General features: G+C 41.7%; 1 protein-coding gene across 1 annotated transcript in view; it reads left to right on the top strand.

The window, feature by feature from the left end:
* Positions 1-13,580, top strand: part of LOC122560312 (death-inducer obliterator 1-like) — a 104,815-nt gene that overhangs the window by 43,490 nt on the left and 47,745 nt on the right. The window contains 3 exon segments of the mRNA XM_043710893.2: positions 8,219-8,378; positions 8,652-8,768; positions 10,609-10,719. Of these exon segments, the coding sequence (XP_043566828.2) occupies positions 8,219-8,378; positions 8,652-8,768; positions 10,609-10,719 (388 nt within the window).

Genomic DNA, 13,580 nt, shown 5'->3' on the forward strand with positions numbered 1-13,580 from the left:
GAGCGCCAAATAACATGTTCATCATTTGCTCTAAAATAATTTTACATCTTGTATATAAAGGTTCAAAAAGTGATGGGGAAATTTAAAAGGCAAGAAACCTGTAACTGACCAATGTGAGTTTTTGACTATTTGTTTCTGGCAAAAGAAATGGTTATGCAAGAAATTGTGAATTTACAATCTGTGCAGTATTTTTGTCTAACATGTACTTTAGTGTTGGGTGGTCAAATTAAAAACCATGCTAATGTCTCTGCAGTTTTGGTTACTTAGGCACCTAAATGAAGGAAGTGCTAATTTTGATGTTTGTTTGCCATTTAGACCTAAGATACACATCTATGTTTACAGTTGAACTTAATACAATTTATGCATGATTTGGAGATGCTGGTGTCGGACTGGGGTGTACAAAGTTAAAAATCTCTCAACACCAGGTTATAGTCCAACAGGTTTAATTGGAAGCACACTAGCTTTCGGAGCGCTGCGCCTTCAGGTGGTTGTGGATTTATGCAGTCAGAGTTTTGCCAGAATGACTTTCATTATGTGTGTCAGTCTTGTCATATAAGTTGACTACTTGCAATATCCTGTTTCCCATGTTTTTCTGGTCAGTTCATTTTTAACACCTTTCAATCTCTGAATGAATTTCAGCATCCCAAGGTTACAGAACAAACACTTCAAATAATACAATGTAGAAGGACACTATTGTGACCATCATGTTTCTGTTGGCTCTTCGAGGGTGTTTTCATTCTCCTATTCTTTTTTCATAGCCTTGCACATATTTTCATTTCAAATGCATATCCAATTTTATTTTGAAACTTACCAAATCTGCTTCTAGCATCCTTTTAAGTAATATCATCTTACATTATAGAAGAGGCCCTTGGGTGGCATGTTGGCTCAGTGGTTAGTACTGTTGCCTCACAGCACCAGGAGTTTGGGTTCGATTCCACCCTGAGGTGACTGTATGGAGTTTGCAAGTTCTGCCCAAGTTTGCATGGGTTGCCTCTGGGTCCTCCAATTTCCTCCCACAGTCCAAAGGTGTGCACGTTAAATGGATTAGCCATGCTAAATTGCATCTAGTGTCAGGAAATGTGCAGGCTTAGATAGGTTAGCCATGGGAAATGCAGGGATAGGATGTGTTGTTAAGGAAGGGGGTATTTGGGTGAGATGCTCTTTGGAGAGTTGGTATGGATTGAATGGGCCAAATGGCCTGCATCCACACTATAGGGCTTTCGTGATTTGTCGGCCCATCATGTTTTGTACTGCCAAAAATGTATTACTTGCGCTAGTCCCACATTCACTCACTAGGCTGAGTACTTTTTGAAGGTTGAGGTGACCCACTGCAACAGCCTTTCTCGGCAGTGCAGTCCAGATCACACTTTCCTCAGGGCGGCACAGTGGCTCAGTGGTTGGCACTGCTACCTCACAGCACCAGGGTCCCAGGTTCGATTCCAGCCTCTGGTGACTGTCTCTGTGGAGTTTGCACATTCTCCCTGTGTCTGTGTGGGTTTCCTCCGGGTGCAGTCCACAGATGTGCAGGTTAGGTGAATTGGCCATGCCAAATTGCCCCATAGTGTTAGGTGCATTAGTCAGAGGGAAATGGGTCTGGGTGGGTTACTCTTCGGAGGGTCGTTGTGGACTGGTTGGGCCAAAGAGCCTGTTTCCACACTGTAGGGAATCTAATCTAAAAAAAATTGTCCCTAAATCTCCTGCCTTTCGCATCAAAATTATGCCCCTTGCTCTTGATCATTCAGTTAAAGGAAATAGCCGCTTTCTATTTCTCCTATCCATGCCCCTCTTATATGCACCAGTCTGGTCCCCCTCAACCATCTCTGTTGTAAAGAAAGCAACAAGCATATCCCATCTCTCTCTCTCTAGCTGAAATGTACCGTCACAGACAACATCTTGTTAAATCTCAGTTGGACTCTCTCCAGTGCAATGGCATTCATTTTATAGTGTGGTGACCAGAGCTGCATATAGTACTGCAGCTGTGGTCTAACCACCAAGTTCTGTACAGCTCCAACATGACCTCCCTGCTCTTACAATTTATGCCACAACTGATAAAGGCAAGCATCCAGTCTGCCATCTTTTCTACCTTATTAATCTGCCCTGAAACCTTCAGGGATCTGTGGGCCAATACACCCAAGATCCTTCTGTTCCTCTGAGCTTCCTAGTGTTTTGCTATTCATTAAGTACTCCCTTGTCTTGTTCCTCCTTCCAAAATGCATCACCTCACATTTCAGGGTTAAGTTCCGTCTGTCACTGATCTGACCAATCTGATCAATCCATTTATGTCTTCTGTAGAAAAATCTTTCTCCTCGATGTTAACCACCCAGCCAATCATTGTGTTGTCTGCAGACTTATCATCTCTCCCCCATTCTCATCCACATCATTCTCGAATCTCTCAAACAATTCGGGATCCAGCACTGATTCCTGTTGGAAACATTGCACGCCAGACTACAGTTTCACAAACTGCCTTCTGCCACCACCCTCTGGCTGCTATTACTGAGCCAGTTTTACCAGTTACTCTGAATCATATTTGCTTATATTTTTTCAGTTTCCCATGTGGCGCTTGTCAAAGCTGAAATCCGTATAAACTGCATCAGTTGCCTTACCCTCATCTAAACACATCCTCAAAAATTTCCTTCACTGTTTTCTCCCAATGCATTGTAACTCCTGATTCCTTTTTTTAATCGTTTTCTTGCAAAATCACCCTTTTATCTGGTCCTCTACCCCCAAAGACAAACTCTCCATCCAATCTTCCTTTGACTTAAAACAAAGCACTAAATAAAATAAATTACTGCGGATGCAGGTGCTAAGAGTCATACAGCTTGGAAACAGACCCTTTGGTCCAACTAGTCCACACCAACCATGTTGCCAAACTAAACTAGTCCCACTTGCCTGCATTTGGACAATATCCCTCCAAACCTTTGTTCATGAACTTATCCTAATGTCTTTTAAATGTTGTAACTGTCCCTGTATTCACCATTTTCTCTGGCAGTTCATTCCACACACAAATCACTCTCTAAAATAGTTGCCTGTCATCTTTTTAAATCTTTTTCCTCTCACCTTAAAATATGTCCCCTAGTTTTGAATTCACCCCCAATCTTAGGGGAGGAAGAAACCCTTCTCTAGGTTTCTCATTATTTTATAAACCCCTATAATGTCACTCCTCAACCTTCAATGCTCCAGTGGGGGGAAAAAAAGTCCCAGCCTATTTTTATAACTCAAACCCTTCATTCCCAGCAACAACCTGGTAATTTTTTTCTGAACCATCTCCAATGTAATAGTATCCTTCCTATAATGGGGCAACCAGAATTGCACACAGTACTCCAAAAGAAGCCTTACCAATGCCCTGTACAACCTTAACATCTGAAACAAAACCAGAAATAGCTGGCAAAATTCTGCAGATCTAGCTGTGGGAAGAAAGCAGAGTTAACTTCGAGTCTGGTGACTTTCAGATCTGAAATGTTAACTGTACTCCTCCCCACAAGTGGGGTTAGACCTGCAGAGTTTTACCATGTTCTGTTTTTTCTCCCTGTTGACCTTCTCTGTTTTATGGAGAGATCACCTGTTCGCATCATCTGTGTAACTGAAGCCTTTCGTCCCTTCCTGGTAAATCTCAAAGACATTGGCACCCTCTCCAAGACTATGACAACCTGCATAAAGTCCAGTGTATGCCAGATGTAGCTAACTAATGTTATAAAATGGTTTAGCATACATTCTCTGTTTTCGTACTCTTGTCTGTTTTTATAAACCAAAGATCTTGTGAATTTCTTTTTAACAGCTATCCTTGGCCAATCAACTTGAAAGACTTTCATGTGCACACTCCTAGTCTTCCTATTTCTTCAGTTCTTTTAAAAACTTTACCATGTATTTATGTTGCAGCTCATTCCTCCTATTAACATACATACCTTTATTATGACAAATTTCATCTGCTGACCCTCTCTTCATTTCACCAGTCCATATCTTCCTAAAGTCCATGATTATTCTCAATTTATTGTATTTCTGAGTTTTGTGGCATCTGCAAACTAATTAAATGTGTATGTGATTAAAGATCACAAAGTAATTACATATGTTGAAGTGCATTATCCTTGCAAAGTCATTTCGAAGGATAAGCAATACAAAGCTTGAGTATCTTGGAATGATCAAGTTGGAAATAGCCCCATGGTTATGGTACAAAATCAGACATTGCTGGTGGAACCCAGGTCTGGCAGCATCTGTGGAAAGAAATCTGTGGAAACATTTTGGCTCCAGTGACCCTTCTTCGGAACTGACGATAGCTTGGAAAAAGTTGTCTTATATGCAGAATTTGGGGCAAGGAAGGGAAGCGACGTTAAGGAGTAAACAATAGATGGCAATAGAACCCAAAGAGAGAACAACAGTTGAACAAAAGAATGGATAAGTCAATCTGGGAAAATGAATAGCTGTTAATGGGGACTATTAGTGCCGAACAATAGGCTTTGTGTTCTGGCAGACAATGTCAAAACAAGGCCTGGTATGTGGGGGTGGGGAAAGTGGGAAGGTGCTCAAGCTCTAAAATTGTTGAACTTGATATTGAGTCCAGAAGGTGATAGTGTCCCCAAGAAGAAAATGAGGTGCCTTTCTTCCAGCGAGCACTGCAGCAAGCCTGTGACAGACACCGCCCACGCCCTCCACCTCCTCCAAGACTTCAGTTTCCCCGGCCCCCAGCGCCTCATCTTCATCATAGATATCCAATCCCTCTACACTTCCATCCGCCATGACCAGGACCTCCAAGACCTCTATTTCTTCCTCTCCTGACATCCCCAACAGTACCCTTCCACCGACACACTCATTCGTTTGACTGAACTGGTCCTCACCCTTAACAATTTCTTCTTCGAATCCTCTCATTTCCTCCAGACCCCAGCTATGCCTGTCTCTTTGTCAGCTACGTAGAACAGTCCATCTTCTGTAGTTACACTGGCACCACTCCCCACCTCTTCCTCCTCTACATTGGCGCCACCTCGTGCTCCCGCGAGGAGGTTGCAATTCCTCAACTTCACCATCACATTCCACCCTGACCTTAAATTCACCTAGACCATCTCTGACACCTCCCTCCCCTTCCTGGACCTCTCCATCTCTATTAATGACGACCAACTTGACACTGACATTTTTTACAAAACCACAGAATCCCACAGCTACCTGGATTACACCTCTTCCAACCCTACCTCCTGCAAAAATGCCATCCCGTATTTCCAATTCCTCCGCCTCCGCCATATCTGCTCCGAGGAGGACCAGTTCCACCACAGAACACACCAGATGGCCTTCTTTAGAGACCTCAATTTCCCTTCCCACGTGGTTAAAGATGCCCTCCAAAGCATCTTGTCCACATCCCGCCCCTCTGCACTCAAACCCCACCCCTCCAACCGTAACAAGGACAGAACGCCCCTGGTGCTCACCTTCCACCCTACCAACCTTCGTATAAACCACATCATCCAAAGACATTTCCGCCACGTCCAAATAGACCCCACCACCAGGATATATTTCCCTCCCCACCCCTTTCCGCTTTCCGCAATACCGTTCCCTCCGTGAGTACCTGGTCAGGTCCACGCCCCCCAGAAACCCACACTCCCTTCCTTGCACCCTCCCCTGTCACCGCAGGAATTGTAAAACCTGCGCCCACACCTCCTCCCTCACCTCCATCCAAGATCCCAAAGGCGCCTTCCACATCCATCCAAGTTTTACCTGAACATCCACCAATATCATTTATTGTATCCGTTGCTTCCGATGCGGTCTCCTTTACATTGAGGAGACTGGACACCTCCTAGCAGAGCGCTTTAGGGAACATCTCCGGGACACCCACACCAATCAACCACACCGCCCTGTGGCCCAACATTTCAACTCCCCCTCCCACTCTGTCGAGGACATGCAGGTCCTGGGCCTCCTCCACTGCCGCTCCCTCACCACCCGACGCCTGGAGGAAGAACGCCTCATCTTCTGCCTCGGAACACTTCAACCCCAGGGCATCAACATGGATTTCACCAGTTTTCTCATTTCCCCTTCCCCCACCTCACCCCAGTTCCAACCTTCCAGCTCAGCACCATCCCCATGACCTGTCCTACCTGCCAATCTTCCTTCCCACCCTTCTCTCTGACCTGTCACCTCCATCCCCACCCCCATTCACCTATTGTACTCTATGCTACTTTCTCCCCAGCCCCCTCTCATTTATCTCCACTCTGCAGGCACCCTGCCTTTATTCCTGATGAAGGGCTTTTGCCCGAAACATCGATTTTCCTGCTCGTCGGATGCTGCCTGACCTGCCAGTCTAATCTAGACTGTGACAGATGTTGGCCAGGGAACAAGATGTTGTTGTTTAAGTGCAGGCACCAGGAAGCTTAGCATCTTTTTGTGGACAGAACGTGGATGTTCTGTGAAGCAGTCACCCAGTCTACACTTTGTTTCCCCATGTCGAGGAGCTCACATTGTGAGCAGTGAATGTAGTATACTAGATTGAATGAAGTGCTGCTTCACCTGGAAGGTGTGTTTGGGCCCTTGGATACTGAAGAGGGAAGAAGTAAACGAGCAGCTGTTAAGTATTTAGAGTCCACTGACTCTTCATTAGAACTGATGTGGTGTACTCAGAAGTGCATTTGGTAGAGGCAACATTAAGTTCACATATCAAGAATGTGCAAGAAATAAAATCAATTCATTAAGATGCTGAAGTACAATGGGTGCCAAACAGTCATACTTCAAAAAGAGCTAATAGAGCAGTTAAGAGGAACAATTAGAGTCATAGAGATGTACAGCATGGAAACAGACACTTTGGTGCAACTTGTCCATGTTGACCGGATATTCCAACCCAATCTATTCCCACCTGCCAGCACCTGGCCCGTATCTCTCCAAACCCTTCCTATTCGTATACCCAGATGCCTTTTAAATGTTGCAATTGTATAGCCTCCTCCACTTCCTATGGCAGTTCATTCCATACATGTACCATCCTCTGTGTGAAAACGTTGCCTCTTAGGCCTCTTTTTATATCTTTCCCCTCTCACCCTAAACTTATGTCCTCTAGTTCTGGACTCCAACACCCTAGGGAAAAGACTTTGTCTACTTTGTGGGCGGCACGGTGGCACAGTGGTTAGCACTGCTGCCTCACAGCGCCAGAGACCCGGGTTCAATTCCCGACTCAGGCGACTGACTGTGTGGAGTTTGCACACTCTCCCCGTGTCTGCGTGGGTTTCCTCCGGGTGCTCCGGTTTCCTCCCACAGTCCAAAAGATGCGCGGGTCAGGTGAATTGGCCATGCTAAATTGCCCATAGTGTTAGGTTAAAGGGGTAAATGTAGGGGTATGGGTGGGTTGCGCTTCGGCGGGTCGGTGTGGACTTGTTGGGCCGAAGGGCCTGTTTCCACACTGTAAGTAATTTAATCTAATCTAATCTAATCTTTATCCTATCCATGCCCCTCATAATTTTGTAAACCTCTACAAGGTCACCCCTCAGCCTCCGATGCTCCAGGCAAAACAGCCCCAGCCTGCTCAACCTCTCCCTATAGCTCAAATCCTCCAACCCTGGCAACATCCTTGTAAATCAATTCTGAACCCTTTCAAGTTTCACAACATCCTTCCGATAGGAAGGAGACCAGAATTGCACGCAATATTCCAACAGTGGCCTAACCAATGTCCTGTACAGTCGCAACATGACCTCCCAACTCCTGTACTCAATACTCTGACCAATAAAGGAAAGCATACTAAACGCTGCTTTTGCTATCCTATCTGCTTGTGACTCCACTTTCAAGGAGCTATGAACCTGCACTGCAAGGTCTTTGTTCAGCAACACTCCCTAGGACATTAAGTGTATAAGTCCTGCTAAAATTTGCTTTTCCAAAATGCAGCGCCTCACATTTGTCTAAATTAAACTCCATCTGCCACTTCTCAGCCCATCTGATCAAGAGAATTGTTAATTCAACATTTTAATAATTACCGAACAGCATTGATCAGATAAACATAAGCTAAATTCAGCTCTTTATCATCTGAACTAATGAAGGCTTGGGTAGTTGACAAGAGGATGCAGTTTATCACTTTTCAGGAGTTGCTTCTAGTTTACTGAATTATCACATGTAGTTCTTCATCTTTTTATTCTGTCCAGTATGTTGAGACTTAGCAGTAATTTCCAAACATCTCGTATGTGTATAGTTCTTCTCTTTCCTTAGAGAGGGGTATATACTTTTGTTATTAGGGCAATGATCATGTGTGTTTGTGCTTCCATGACAGGGTGAATGACTGTGATGACCTTGATGTAACCGAAGATACAATTGGAAAAATAGCAGTGAACATTGAGAAGGAGCTCTTCACCCTATTTCAAGATACTCACAGCAAGTACAAGAGCAGATACCGCAGTATTATGTTTAATTTGAAGAACCCCAGGAACCAGGTATCTCTTTATGCTTCTACATTTCAATGTTCAAACCTTTATCGGCATCATTTGATAATAGGCAGTATATTTTTGCTATGTCGGCATGGAAGGGTGGGACCGAAGGGTCTGGTTCCATGCTGTACATCTCTTTGACTCTATGACATGTGCTGGTGCTGTTTTTCTTCGAAACTGTATGTTTACATACCAAATCATCGACCATTGCCATATGTTTTTAACTTGTTTGCTTTTCTCTCATTCTGTTTAATAAAGTGGAGTGAATTTGTTTTGTAGGGTCTCTTCCGACGTGTTGTACGAGAAGAGATTGTTCCATTTCACCTGGTACGTATGAGTCCTGAAGAAATAGAATCGAAGGAACTCGCAGTTTGGGAAGAGAGAGAGAGCAGATCTGTAAGTATCGTATGTAAGCTAACGTTTAGGTTAAATTTCCTGTCCAAGGATATTCTTGATTTATTCGGAATGGTTAAAGGGTGATCATAATGCTAGGGTAAGTACACTTAAAAGTATGTGGTTGTATATCTTCGTGCATTTGTGAATTTATTTTTAGTATAATTTCATTTAAAGAATTCCAGTGCAGCCATGCTTTGGTTTATCCATTCTAGTTGGCAAGTCGCTCTGTTCATCTCCTACGATACTGCCTTATTTTGCTGTTTGTCACCAGCATCATTTTGCACAGGAAAACTCTACTCCATTCCCTGCACAATGTTGAGATCAGGTAGCATAAATGTTTGATGTGCACCCTTGAGTTTGGAAGGTTGAGGGTTGTTCCATTTGAGGTTTCTATAATAAGAAAAGGGTCCAGTAGATAAAGAGGAAAACCGTCCCCTGCAGTAAAACGCAGTAAAAAGATGGGGTGACAAAGAAAATCTATCTTATTTGGGAAACCTATCCAGAAACCCATTTAACGAAGAGAAATGGAATGGGAAATTTTCTCACATTTACCATTTCTATGGTATGTCATAACAAAACTAGACTAAAATAAAAAATTTTCTTTTTCTAATGAAAGTAAGATGGACAATAAAAAATACAGTTCTGATTTTTTTAAAAAATAAATATGGGATAAAAGTAAAAATTCAAAAATGATGAGGATAAAAGATTTTTTTGAAAGAAGTGTGTGATGGGCAACTTCTTTTAGAGTTGAAAGCTAGGCTGGAGTTTGATAGTCAATGAAGTATTGAAACTGTCAAGCACACAATACCAATTTCAACTGTATTTGTTATACTTAAGCAGTGACAATAAATTCAGCATAACAACATGTTACTGAATGACTGGATTGGATGGAATTTGATGTAGTTGATCTTGCATTTGTGACACTTGAGTGAAGCTGATATATAGTGTAGGACAATTTGAATACAGATGTAATTCATTTCCTATTTTAAAGTCACATGGAATGTAACACTTGGCATATTAAGATGTTATGTTCTTTATTGTGGAAATACAAAATTACTGCATTTGGGAAACATATACATAGCTGGATGGATCACTGGAACTTCTCTGCAGAACAGGTTGAGGAGCTAGAGCAGTAAAACCAAAGTACCAACACACCTCCACTGATGAAGTGTAATCATGTGTGCCTAGTTTGTGTAATCAGTCAGCATTGTGAATGTGGGCAGGAACTTAAAATTGGATATTTTGATAATGGGTGGGAAGGTTTTGTAGCTAATGTTGCCACAAATGAGGTTTTCAATATACACACAGAATGTTATTCTTGTTTTGATGAATTATTGGGAAAAAGGATCATGATCAAAATAATGAGGCAAGTTAATGATGTAATGGAGGTTTTGCACAAAACTAGCATAAAAGGGAAAGAAATTGAAGAAAAGCCCAAGGAGAACCCTGAATTGAAACCAAGTGTCATAACTCAACTTTGGGTCCAGCAACAACTGAAGTCATTGGCTAATAAAGTGAAGTAGGACCCACAAGAGGCTGGAGTGAATCTTAAAATTTTAACACTCCATTTATCGTGTTTTTGTTAACAAAGCACATGCCTGCTCCTTTTGACACAGCTGTGCACTGACTACATCACTTAGCATTAGAAATCTGAATTAGTATTTCTTTTTTAAACTGGGCAGTTTAATTCAAAACAGTGGTTCCAAATTAGTTTCAGTTAAATTAAATATCTTCAGTGTAAGTATTTGCCATGATGAATAAATATCCCAAACCACGTTCAGCTTGGTATTGAGCTGAGTGTTGAGTGAGGTATGACACAGTTGATGTTTTGTTTCCACAGGCACAAGATCAAAGTGAAAGATTGCAGCATGAAAGCAAAGGTTCAGTCTTGCTGGCAGCCGACAAACATGAAATAGATATGGAGGAGGCACCGCCTATGTCAGATGCTGATGTACGTATAAAACTTGAAATGAACCTAAAAAAAAAAGCCCTCATCATTTCCTACTCTTCAGTGGATGCTTTGCCTGCTTCGTTATTCCTAATCAGTGGTACCCATTGCAGGTTAAAGCAGCTCTTTCAGTATTTTGAAGTGTTGCAAACTGATATGTTGCTGCAATCGTCAATTCCTGTGTATAAAATGCACGTTGTCAGTCCTGCATTTCATAATTTCACCGTGTCTTTCTGTTCGTCTTCCCTCTCTGTGTGATTGATTGACACAATTATTCACTATTTGTCAAGTTAGCCACTTAAGAATTGTTGTGCTTCTGAAGAAAGCATTTCAAATTCCTATCCTTGCACCCAGGAACCACAGAGGAGGATTCTGTTTGAACGAATAACCACCAAACCTGTGATCTTTGAACTTATCTTTCAGAGGGGTGATGCGCTGTTGAGCCCTGGTGTGTCTCTTTTTTTGGGAATTAGAAGCTTGTGCCCAGACTAATACCCCATAGATTTGTCAAGGCATCGAGCTCCAAACTCCTATTTTGTTAAATAATGAACTCCTGATTTGGATGTAGCAGCTTGAGAGAAAAGTTCTGTTTAAAATCAGAATATAACAAAGCTGTCCATTCGAGATTTATTCCCTTCCTGTCCATTCTCCTGTCCTCGACCCATCAAAAGCCTCAGCTTTGTTCTAGTTTATTCAGATATCTGTCTGTCTTTTTCTGCCTTATATTTGTTACTAGATCACTGCCGTGCAAGTGCAAACTCTCTGGCTATAAACAGCGGTTAGTCTGCCTAAGTAGGGTACATGCTTGATATGTTATAGTGTCAACTTTGTTTATTGCCTAAATCTGTAACATCAGGCTAGTGGTCCCAACCTCTAGTGGCCACGTAGGGGAAAGGCACAGATTTTGACCCCAACCTTGAATAGAAGTGGGAAATCCAGATTCAGACGAACAGTAACAATGACATCTTTAAATGTAGATCAAGCTGTAATGGAGCAAGAAATTGTTAATCAACCAGTGTATTTCTATGTGAGAATTATGCAAGCAGAAGAAATGATCAAGTTCATGTAATGAGGTGACATGGGTTTGTACCTGGCTCATTCTCTGTTTAAGGTACTAGATTCCAAGCTAGTTCTGAGGAATCGATCTGGTGTTTAGTAATAATCAGAAACCGGATAGCCATTTGTTTTCTTATCTAAAGGTAAGATTTAGATTTCCAAGCATGCAAATACATGTCCAGCTGTGTCATCCGAATGTAGTGTGAGTATTGTAATCAACCTTGAATTTGACCCAACCTTGGATTCCTGATGAAGGGCTGCCGGCCGAAACGTCCATTTCTCCGCTTCCTGGATACTGCCTGAGCTGTGCTTTTCCAGCAACACACTCTCAACCTTGAATTATGTCTAAGTTTCTAACTAAAATCTTGACATTCTTACATAATAATTTAGTAATAATTTAAGTGAACACCTCTTAACAGTCATTTATGCAGACATCAACAGAATATTCTCAGATTTGGTAAATGAAAAATCTCTGGAGTTTGCTGTACAGCAACTACTTACATTTGTGCATAATCTTTAACATAGTAAAACGACTCAAGACATTTCGCCGTATAATCTAACATATATGGACACTGAGCCAGAGGAGGAGCCAATAGTGCAGGCAACCAATATTTAATCAAGGAGGTGGATTTTAAGTAGCTTTTTAAAAGAGCAGACAGAGGGTTGGGATAAGAATTCCAGTAGCTGCATTCTAATCCACTTATAGGGGCATAGAGATGTACAGTATGCGAACAGACCCTTCGGTCCAATTAGTCCATGCCGACCAGATATCCCAACCCAATCTAGTCCCATATGCTGTTTAATCTGGTTTCATATATGTTCAGTTATAGAGTCCTAGAACTGTACAGCGTGTCATCTCATCCTCTCCCAGGAAGGTTGATCACTTCTTCAGTATCTTTAGCTTATTCTGCCTTCTCCATTTGTGGTCTGCCCTCTTTCCCTTTTCTCTGATTATTTGCTGCAGTTGTTTCCAGTAATTTGTGTGTGGATTACACTGACTTAGTTCCTTAATTTCAAAATCATATTTATGATAATTGCTGGTCAATTTACTTGATTAATATAACCATTTATATTTAACTTTTTTGATCCTTTGTACAAAGATAAATCGATGAATAAAATATAAAAGATAATTGAAAAATTATGTGCTGCATATTACACAGGATGTGCATATAAGTAGTTTGCTTCCAGTGTGTATCATCAAAATTTGGATTTCAAGTTTCTTAAGTAATTTGAGAGCTTTGCCAGCCAATGATGGTTTTTGTCCTTTTTGAAAGGTTGGAATAGTAAAATTGGACCTTAAGGAACAATTATTGGAAATTCTGTGCAGTAATATTCCTAACATACTGCCTAATTCATTAGTGCATCATTGGAACCATTGCTGGTTAATATAGAGGCATAACAGAGAAAGGGCATTAAAAAGGAAAGACCAGACACTACACTTATTCCAACCAAAATAATAAACTGTTGCTGATTTGAACTGTAGATCATCACCCCAACCTCATTACTTCAAATAAGATGAAAGCCCTGAAACTATGGGACAAAATAGGGGGATATAGGAGTCATCAAGTTGGAGATTTCAACTTGCTAGAAAATAACTGTCTCTGATAATAGCGAGACTTCAATATGTGGAATCAAGGAAAAAAAGTTTTATATATTTTACATTGCAAGGTTTAAAGTAATTATAAAAACTCATGCTAGGTTACTACATTTTAAGAGAACCAACTTTGTGCTTTGGCTGCCTCATTGGTGTGCGCTGGCAGGTTTGAATATGACTTGGACATTGGAGGGACTGTGAAGTTCCTTCAAGG

Source organism: Chiloscyllium plagiosum, unplaced genomic scaffold (genome assembly GCF_037043375.1).
Source record: "Chiloscyllium plagiosum isolate Xiang-an unplaced genomic scaffold, Cpla_swu_hap1 HiC_scaffold_15, whole genome shotgun sequence".
NCBI lineage: Eukaryota > Metazoa > Chordata > Chondrichthyes > Orectolobiformes > Hemiscylliidae > Chiloscyllium > Chiloscyllium plagiosum.